This window comes from Piliocolobus tephrosceles, unplaced genomic scaffold, assembly GCF_002776525.5.
Source record: "Piliocolobus tephrosceles isolate RC106 unplaced genomic scaffold, ASM277652v3 unscaffolded_12653, whole genome shotgun sequence".
Lineage (NCBI taxonomy): Eukaryota > Metazoa > Chordata > Mammalia > Primates > Cercopithecidae > Piliocolobus > Piliocolobus tephrosceles.
In genome coordinates, this window is record NW_022293925.1 from 4,315 (window position 1) to 13,393 (window position 9,079).

General features: G+C 62.0%; 1 protein-coding gene across 1 annotated transcript; it reads right to left on the reverse strand.

Moving 5' to 3' along the window:
- Positions 1–1,133: 1,133 nt before the first annotated feature.
- Positions 1,134–9,079, reverse strand: SLC6A8 (solute carrier family 6 member 8). Its single transcript, XM_023202089.1, has 13 exons — positions 8,818–9,079; positions 7,167–7,298; positions 6,129–6,378; positions 5,557–5,689; positions 4,542–4,676; positions 4,351–4,454; positions 4,131–4,255; positions 3,696–3,808; positions 3,445–3,582; positions 3,264–3,366; positions 3,079–3,179; positions 2,823–2,993; positions 1,134–2,654 (listed from the first exon to the last, which is right to left on the reverse strand). The coding sequence occupies exons 1-13, from the start codon at positions 9,077–9,079 to the stop codon at positions 2,514–2,516; spliced, it is 1,908 nt and encodes a 635-aa protein (XP_023057857.1). The 3' UTR covers positions 1,134–2,513.

Here is a 9,079-nt window from a genome sequence, read left to right on the forward strand (position 1 = left end):
CCCTCTGTCTCTGTGGATCTCCCTCCTCTCATGTAAGGCCCTGTCTCACAGGAGCAGAACCCTACAGCAAGTGTCCCTTTATGATGGCTCATTTCACAGATGTCCTCCAGGGTCAGCCATGTTATCTTGTGTTGGAGTTCCTTCCTTTTCTAGGCCGGCTCATATTTCCTTGTCTGGATGAACTACATTGTGTCTCTCCCTTTGTCTGCAGATGACACCGGGCTGCCGCCACCCCTTTTCTCAATCGCACAACCAGCCTTTCACACGCACCCCCTCACGCAAGCCGCCCTCGCCAGGCCCCCTTGCCAGACCCAGTGAGCATTCTGCAGGTCACTGTCCTTCACCAGCAGCAGCAGCACTGGACAGATGGAGCCAGTCACTGCTCCTCCCTGACCTGTGAAGGGACCCCACCAGCTCTCAGGCATCCTCCCCCATCGCTGCTGCGTCTCCCCTCTGCCCCTCTCATTGTGTCTCTGGACTTGTGGCGTCCCTGTGAGCTCACCCAGGCTCAAGGCTTTCAGTGTCATCTCTATGTGGTAAGAACTTGCCAAGTTCCATCTCCAGTACTTTCTGGAACTTCTGTGTCCACCTGCCAACTAGACATCTCCGCTTGGATGACACTTCCTGCATGACACACCCAAGGCTGACTCCGGACCATTCTCTCCTTGCCTCCCCGTTGCAGGACCTGGCAGCTCCATCTTTCCTCTTGCTCAGGCCAAATTCTTTGAGCCCTGCATCCTGGTCATGCACAGCCCTATTGGCTCCACCTTCAAAATTGATCCCTGATGCAAAGACTTATCTTCTCTGCTGCTACCAGCCCAGCCCAAGTGACACAAGGCACCTGTTCAGTGACAAATTCTTGGGGCAACATTTTGAAAATTTCAGCACCCATAGCTTTACACCCACCCTTCCCTGCGGGTGTGGCTGCTCTCCCCAAGTGCCCAGGCTCCAGGTGGATGAGGCTTTCCCTGGGCTGCTGCCTTCCCTACTCCCTTCCCATTCCCCAGAAGGGTGCCGACCTCAGAGGCCTCCAGAGCAGAGCCTTGCCCACTGCAGAACTCCAGCTGGAGGAGGTTCCCCCTACCTCCTGTACCCCAACCCCTTCTTAGAGCAGCAGAGGCGGAAGCAGGAGCCTGCTTTGGAAAATGACATGTTTTTATTGCTATGTTTGCAGTGGCTTTTTAGCACAGTAAGAATGTCCCTGCAGGCCCGCCACCCTCACCCAGCCCCAGCCCTCCAGCCTCTGTCCGGGTGTCGGGGAAGCTTTTCTTGGGGTCACTCAGCCGTCTTGGGACTGGACGTGACAGACGTATGTGGGTTAAAGCTGCTACACAGAAGACTGGAGGTGCGGGAAGTGCATCCACCTTAAGCCTGGACGTGGGAGCCATGTCTGGGGTCCCTTCCGGGGGGCATGCCCAGCCCAGGGCACGGGGTGGGAAGCCTGAACAGGCCAGGTGAGCAGCCCAGACACCCAGGACGGAGAATTGCAGTCTCTTGCCCCACAGACTTGTGGGCAAAGAGACAGCGTGGGGACAGCCCCAAGACCCCCAGCATGCACTTTTCCAATCCAGTCTGGGGCTGGGGACTACACACGCACATCCACACAACAGACTCACACACGCAACAGCTCAAAGCTTTTGTTTTGCCTATGAAAGTTAGATCTATAAATTCACACTCCTTGGCTAGGGGCAGAGGGGTAAGGTGGGGCTCACAGGGATGGGAGTGGTAAGGAGAGGATGGTTTGGGCTCCTTCCTCTTTTTAGAAATATACAAGCAGAAATCTCATTCTCTCAAGTTTTTATAAAATGTGCAAAATACAAGCCTCCATTGCCCAGAGGCACCATTTACATCTGGTATTCACCTTTGCTAAGAGATAGAGATCTATATATACTCTACGTACTCACGCACGCGTGCACTCGCACCCAAGCTCACACAATTGATATTGGTGGCGATTGGCGCAGGAACCAGAAGGTTCCATTGCTGGCTGGCTCTCTAAGCTTCTATAACAGGGATGGGGAGAGGGGTGTAGCCCAGCTGAAATATTTGCCTTGGTTCTGCTGCCCCTCCCTTGCCTCCCTTCTCCTCTCTCTCCCCCCTCCCATCTCTCCCTCCTTCCCTTCCTCACATTTCCCAAGCTGCCACTGCTGCTTCTGGGGTGAGGGGTCACCCAAGGGTGTGCTGCAGAGCAGAGGCTGGAGAGGTGGGCATGGCAGGGGCAGGAGAAGTGCAGCACTGTGGGTTGGGGGTGGGGCACTAGGCAGGGCCTAGGACCAGCTTGGCTAGGGCTGGAGGGGGAGAGGCATCTATTTTTGGTGGGCTGTGGTATTTTTGGCATTTTATTAAAAATGGAAAAAGTTGTTTTAGTGAGCACTCATGGTGCTTTCTCCCCTCCTCCCCAGGCAGACCCCAAAAGTGTCAGGGAAAGGCAGGTCCCCTGGAGGGATGGGGTGGGTGGGGCTGAAGCAGGGGCTGCTATGGCTACCAGAAGTGAGCTGGTGATGTGAGCTGGGCTGTCACATGACACTCTCCACCACGACGACCTTGCTGCTCTCGGACACTGGGGTCAGGGTGGTCAGGCCCCTGACATCCGCATCCTGAGCTCGGTACTCCAAGTGGTGGAGGCCCCAGATGGGCTGGGTCAGGTGCTGCCAGCGCTGCAGGAGAGGAGGACATGCTGAAGCCCCCAGGGTCACCGACTTCCTCTGCCTCTGTCCAGTTCCCACTGCCTGCCACCCTAGTTGGGGCCACTCCCTGGCTACGAAGCAGGCCGGGTTGAATGTTCACAGCAGGGGAGGGGAGGGCGGGCTGGGCGGGAGCCTTACCTCGGCTATGGTGCCCTTGGCCCTGAGGAGGCAGCCCAGGAGGTGCAGCGGCACACACAGCATGGAGGACAGCGCGAAGGCCCAGCCCATGGCCTCGCCCCACCACGGGTACACATAGGTGTTGTTGTAGACCAGCGGCTCGTAGTACACAACGTTGAAGATGAAGATGCCCTATGGACCAGAATGCTGCGGTTAATGGGGCCCCCACCCCGCCCTGCCTCGCCCCCCATCCCACCCCACCTCCCCTAGCCCTTACCATGCAGACCAGCGGGGTGACGAAGGACCAGCACCATTTCATCCAGGGGCAAGGTCGGTACCCGATCATACAGGCAATGTCGTCCATGAAGCGGTCTGCTCCTGCGACAGGCGAGGCGGGAGGGCTGAGCTGGAGACCTGCCTTCCTGCCACCACCCCCCAGCCCAGCCCTCAGCCATGACCTACCATACACCCAGGCCACCACCACGCACTCCCAAAATGCCTGCCAGAGCAGGGTGGTGCCACTGGCCGAGTAGTAGTCAAACAGCTGGAAGACGTACATCCCGCCCTGGGGGACAGAGCCCAGTCAGGGAAGGATGGCGGATGGCCACCAGAGGTCACAGGCAGACCCCCCCACCCCACTCACATCAGTCACCATGGAGAGATCGATGACAAAGCAGAGGGCACAACAGAGGGCCACAGAGATCTCCCTTTGGAAACGGAAGTAGTAGGAGGCCGGGAGGAGGTCGAGGAGGCCGGTGATGAAGCCTTCCACACCTACAAACTGTGGCCAGGGCAGCTCAGGCCGAGCCCCGCACCACCCTCCCACCCCTTTCCTTGCCTGCAGCCCTCACCCTGCCTCCCTTCTGGCTCCCTGTCCCAGAGCTCCATGCAAACCTGGCTGTCGAGACCAAGCAGCAACAGCATGAAGAAGAACAGGGCAGCCCAGAGTGGGGCCACTGGCATCAGTGTGACAGCCCGTGGGTAGGCGATGAAGGCCAGGCCCGGCCCTGTGGGAAAGGTGCAGGCTCTCTAGACCTTGCAGCTGACGTCCTGCCCTGCGCGCACCCTGAGCCCTGCCTGCAACACTCGCGCCCATGCCCTCTCCTGCCGCAGGAGCTGTGAACCCTGGGTCGTGCAGCAGGGGCTGGGAGGTCCTTTCTCCCTCTGTCAACATTGACAAATCCCAGGACCTGCCCCCGCAGGCCCACAATCTGACAAGTTCCATTTGAATCCTTGTTACTTTTCAGCATTTATATTGTGTGTTCGTGTACATCATGCACCTGGGTAGCAGTTGCTGCTCTGGAGGCGGGGCTGGGGGTAGGGCCCTACCTGACTCTGCCACCTTGGAGATGTGCACACCCTGCTCTGCAGCCATGAAGCCCAGGATGGAGAAGACCACGAAGCCAGCAAAGAAGCTGGTCCCGCTGTTGATGAGAGCCAGGATGATGGCATCCCTGAGGGGTGGAGGGGCCAGAGTGGACGGGTTAGGCTGCCGGGCAGGGCGGGGCAGGGTGGGGCAGGGCACCAGTAGCAGGGCAGCGGTGCTTACTTGTAGCAGTTGTTGTTGAAGCGGTTGTAGCTGCCCAGGGCTGTGAGGGCCCCCAGGCCAATGGCGTAAGAAAAGAAAATCTGGGTCCCCGCATCTATCCACACCTAGAGGAGGTACCGCGAGCACAGGCATGAGGGGCCTGTAGGGCTCCCCTGCAGCACCCTGCTGCAGCCTCCCCACCTCCACCTCACCTGAGGGGACCCCAGCTTTGACCAGTCAGGCTTGAGATAGTAAATGATGCCGTCCAGGGCGCCAGGCAGCAGCACTCCACGCACCAGCAGCACAACCAGGACCACGTAGGGGAATGTAGCAGTGAAGTACACGATCTGGGGGGCCAGGCTGCTCAGTGGGCGCCATGGCACCACCTCCCTCACATCCCCACTCCCGGCGCCTCCGGTCCCCCTTGCGGACAGGTATGTTCAGAGGTCCCCATTCTCCTCGGAGCCATGGCTCCCACCAGAGGAAGCTAGGGGCAAGGGTGGGCCCTGGCAGCCCTGGCAATTGCGGGGGGAAGCTCTCTGGGCACCCTGTCGTTCGGGAGCAGGTGAGCCTCTGGGAGCTCTCTGTGGGGACAGGAGGTGTGGAGCATGCGGGGAGTGAGGGCTGTGCGCGTGTGTGCGCAGTGCAGGTGTGGGAGGCCCAGGCAGGGAGCAGGGTATTGGATCAGGGCCGGGTCCCCTCCTCTTCTAGAGAGAGGTGGGGGCTGAGCAGGTGGAGAGTGGAACTGGGCCAGGCAGAGGCAGGCAAGACGTGGCCGCCACACCGTCTGCCCCCTCTTCCCACGTGCTGCTCTGGGGACCTTGTCCCCCAGGGACCTGGCCATGTCCCACAGCTCTAGACACTGTCTTCTTTGTTCAGGTGAAGACTCATCCTGACCGGGAGCCCCCAGGGGATGTGGCCAGACTCCGCTCTGGGTCCCCAAGGCAAGACAAGCAGGTAACAGATGGTCAGACCAGGTCCACCCAGACTGTCTCAAGAGTCAGAGACTGGCAGGAGGTCAGCAGTGGGGGTGATGGGCACAGGGAAGGGGCAGTACCTGCCGGGCCCTGGATGTGGAGGGTGGGAAACATTGCTTGGCTTTCAGTACCTCCCCCTTCCTTAGGGTTAGACCCTGTCTGGTCACCTCCTGTTGCCACAGGTGTGCCTGGCACAGACATCCAGCTCCCAGGGCTGAGCCGCCCTCCCCCCGCGTGCCTCTAGTGGTACCTTTCCCGTGGATTTGACCCCCTTCCAGACACAGAAGTAGACCAGCACCCAGCAGGCCAGCAGACAAAGGGTCACCTCCCAGTTGAGGGCCCCTGGCACCTCCAGTCCCCCAGACAGCCTCAAGACTTTGTTCCTAGGGGAGGGAGGGAGGTCCCTTGAGGCCTGTGCCAGCAGAGGATGGAGCCACAGGGTCCACCCGCAGGAGTCGTGGCTCCTTTCTCTCCTACAGCCCAGGGTTCAGCGGGGCCCTCTTTGTCCATCTGGCCCGGGCCTGGAGCCCAAGAGCCCCTGGCCATTGGGAGGCCACTCCCATCCCACCCCACATGCAGCCCCAGCTCCCCCATCAGGTGGGAGTGACCAGGACAGTGATAGGCTGCCGAACCCAAGAGCGAGGCCCGACCTGGCCCAGCCCCTGGGGCTGGCCCCAGGACTCTCTGAGGGCAGGCAGGGTCCAGGTTGGACTGCTAGGCAACACCCTGGCCCCCCCCGCCCAGGGCCATTCCCCTGGAGCCAGGCCACGTGAGGGAGACCTAGGGGATGGGATGGGCTTGGCCCAGAGGTGCCGGACTCACTCCCAGAACTCAATGACAGGGGACCGGCGGTCAGCAAGCTGGTCACAGGTGAGGTTGGCCAGGCTGGCATTGGCACAGTCTTCATGGCGGAAGATCTCCACGCAGTCGGGAGTGTTCCAGGTGTGGCCACATGTGGCCCAGGGCAGCGTGGTGGTGAAGGACTTGACCAGGTAATAGAAGCCCCAGGCCAGCACCATGATGTAGTAAGTGTTGCAGTAGAAGACGATCACCATGGAGGCGTAGCCCAGGCCTGGGGCCGGGAAGTCCTTGCCATGTGAATTCTTTCCTGGCCACCTCCCCCCCACCCCTTTATCTCCCGACCTGGGCTGGCAATGCTCCCACCATCTATCTGTCCTCCTGGAGCCTTCTCTGGGGTGCTCCTGACCCGCCGGACTCCCCCTTGTGTGAGCTCCAACACTGGGCTGACTCCCCAGCCTGTCTCCTCTCCTCCAGCCGCCCCCCAAACCCAAGGCAGAGCGAGCCCCTCTCCTCCTGTCCCCATCTGACCAAGTACTGTTGAGTCTCCGGCCTTACAACACCTGGCCCCTTTCTGCGGGTCCCACTGCCACCATGGCAGTTCCAGGAGGTCCAAGCCTCTGCCTAGCCACCCAGTAGCCTCCAGTCCACAGCAGCTGGTGGTGGTGGTCGGTGGGGGGGGTTTCTAGTAGCCTAAGGTAGTGTTGGAGACAGTTGCCCCCGCAGTGGGCAACCTCAGTACGTTGCTCCACCTCTCTGTGCCCCCGCGTCCTTGGGGATAGTAATAGTAGGACCTACCTAGAGAGCCGTGTGTGCTGGGCGGGTCCGCCCCCAGCCCGGATATGCCTGGCCTGTCCTTGCCTTGTGGAGCTGCCTATGCCCCCTCTAGTCCCCGCTTCCCCAAGTTCACTGTGCAGCCTGAACATCTCCAGGCTCCCCACTTGAGACTGGGGCGCCATCACGTGGCCCCAGGCCTGGTACTCAGGACAGGAAAAAGATATCTCAAGTGGAAGCCAGCTGGGAAAAGGGGGCAGTCCCTGAGGCTGGCCAAGGGCTGCTCACCTTTGAACAGGGGACAGATGTTCCAGACATTGATGCTGCCGGCCTTCATGAACTGGCCCAGCGAGATCTCCAAGAAGAAAATGGGGATTCCTCCGACCAGGGCGATCAGGACGTAGGGAATAAGGAACACACCTGGGGGTGGAGGGACAGGGTGGACTCAGGGTGGCCCCCAGCCAGGCTGCCCAGGCCCAGCGGGCCAGCCCAGACTCCAAAGGCCCCATCACAACTTCCCACTGGGTGAGTCAGTGTAGGGGTGGCCCACTGACTCAGGCCCCAGGTGGAGTCTTGTGGGGGTGGGTGGAGTGTGTTGAAGAGGGGCTACAGTAGCCCCTCAGCCATTGGAGCCCTATTCCCTGGGTGGCAGAGGGGCCCTAGGCCCACTAGGGCTTCCACCCCCATGGTCACTTGGGGCGATGGCCATGGAGGACACACGCTCAGACACGCAGGCTGTCCCTAGTGCCGCAGCTCCCTGTTTCAGGCAGCACGGTGGGGTATGTGCGCCAAGGATGGGTGATCAGGCCTGGGGGGCCTGTCCAAAGGCAGGGAGTCTGGCTGTCCTGCACTTGGACGCCTGCCTGCAAACGTGAGGTGCAAGGCAGAGGATGGATGGGTCGCAGTCTCCTGCTGGTGGGATGGCGATGTGCAAGGACAGAGGGAGACAGGTGTGGGAAGAGGGGCCAGGCCGGCCTTAGCAAGCCCAGGTAGTCAGGCTCTGCAGGAGATAGGCATATGGGCAAGGCCAGACACAGGCCCTGGCCAGCAGGCTGGGGTGAGGGTGGCAGAAGGGCAGGGAGAGCCGGGTGCCACCGCCCCCTTCTCTCTAGGCCTCCTACCCTTGCCCTGGCTGGGCTCCCTCCACTACTCAGAGGCTGAGCTTGGCTGCAACGTGCCTGACTCCAGGTCCCAGCATCCTTCTCCTGACCTTGGGCAAAGGCCTTTGCTCTGGACCTCTGTTTCCCACCCATCACCGGGTCACTTCAGCTTCCAGCAACCCCAGTGCTGTTTTGTAGTCACAGGACACACGCGTGCCCATCGCTGTTGCTAAGCTGGGCCCGGGCGGGCGGGCGGGCGGGCATGGGACGTGCATGCAGTCTGTCCAGTGGCGGCGCCAGGCAGGCCAGGCCGCAGGCTTCCCAAGCCTGGCTCGGGCACCCAGTGTTCCAGGCCCGGGCCAGAGGGGAGGGGCGGGAGGGCCGCGAGGGGTGGGGAGGGCAGGGGAGGGACAGAGTGGCCCATTGTGTGTGTGTGTGTTCGTGTGTGTGCACACGTGGGGGGCCCACACAATATGCCGCTTGTGTGCCCGACCCGCGGGGGCAGCCAGGGCTCCTTACCTCGCGTAGACCCCAAGGCGCAGGCCTGGTTTCCCACCTCGGCGGCCAATCGCTCCTCCCAGCCCGGGAGTCTGGGGGGCAGCCCCGCGGGCATCGCCGGCCCCCTCCCCCCACCCTGCCAGGCACATGACTGCTAGGGGGGTGGAGGCGCCCGGCCCGGCCACCAAGCGGCAGCGGCGGACGAGGGGCGGCCCCGACCCCCGCGTGCCCGGGGGCCACCCGCTGCTCGGACTTCACCTCTCCGCGGCGGCCCGGGGGGTCGGGCGTTGGGGGCCGGCGGCCTGCTGGGGGAGGGGGCCGCGGCGGGCGGGGGCGCTCACCTCCGCCGTTCTTGTAGCACAGGTAGGGGAAGCGCCACACGTTGCCCAGGCCCACGGCGAAGCCCACGCACGACATGATAAAGTCCATCTGGCGCGTCCAGGTCTCGCGCGGCGGCACAGCCAGGCGGCCGCCGGGTGTCCCCAGGCCCGCGGTGCCGTCGCCCTTGGCCGGGGCCCCGTCGGGCCCGGGCGCGATGAGGGGGCCCTTCTTCTCGTCGCCGGACACGCTATAGATGCCGTTCTCGGCGGTCTTCTTCGCCAT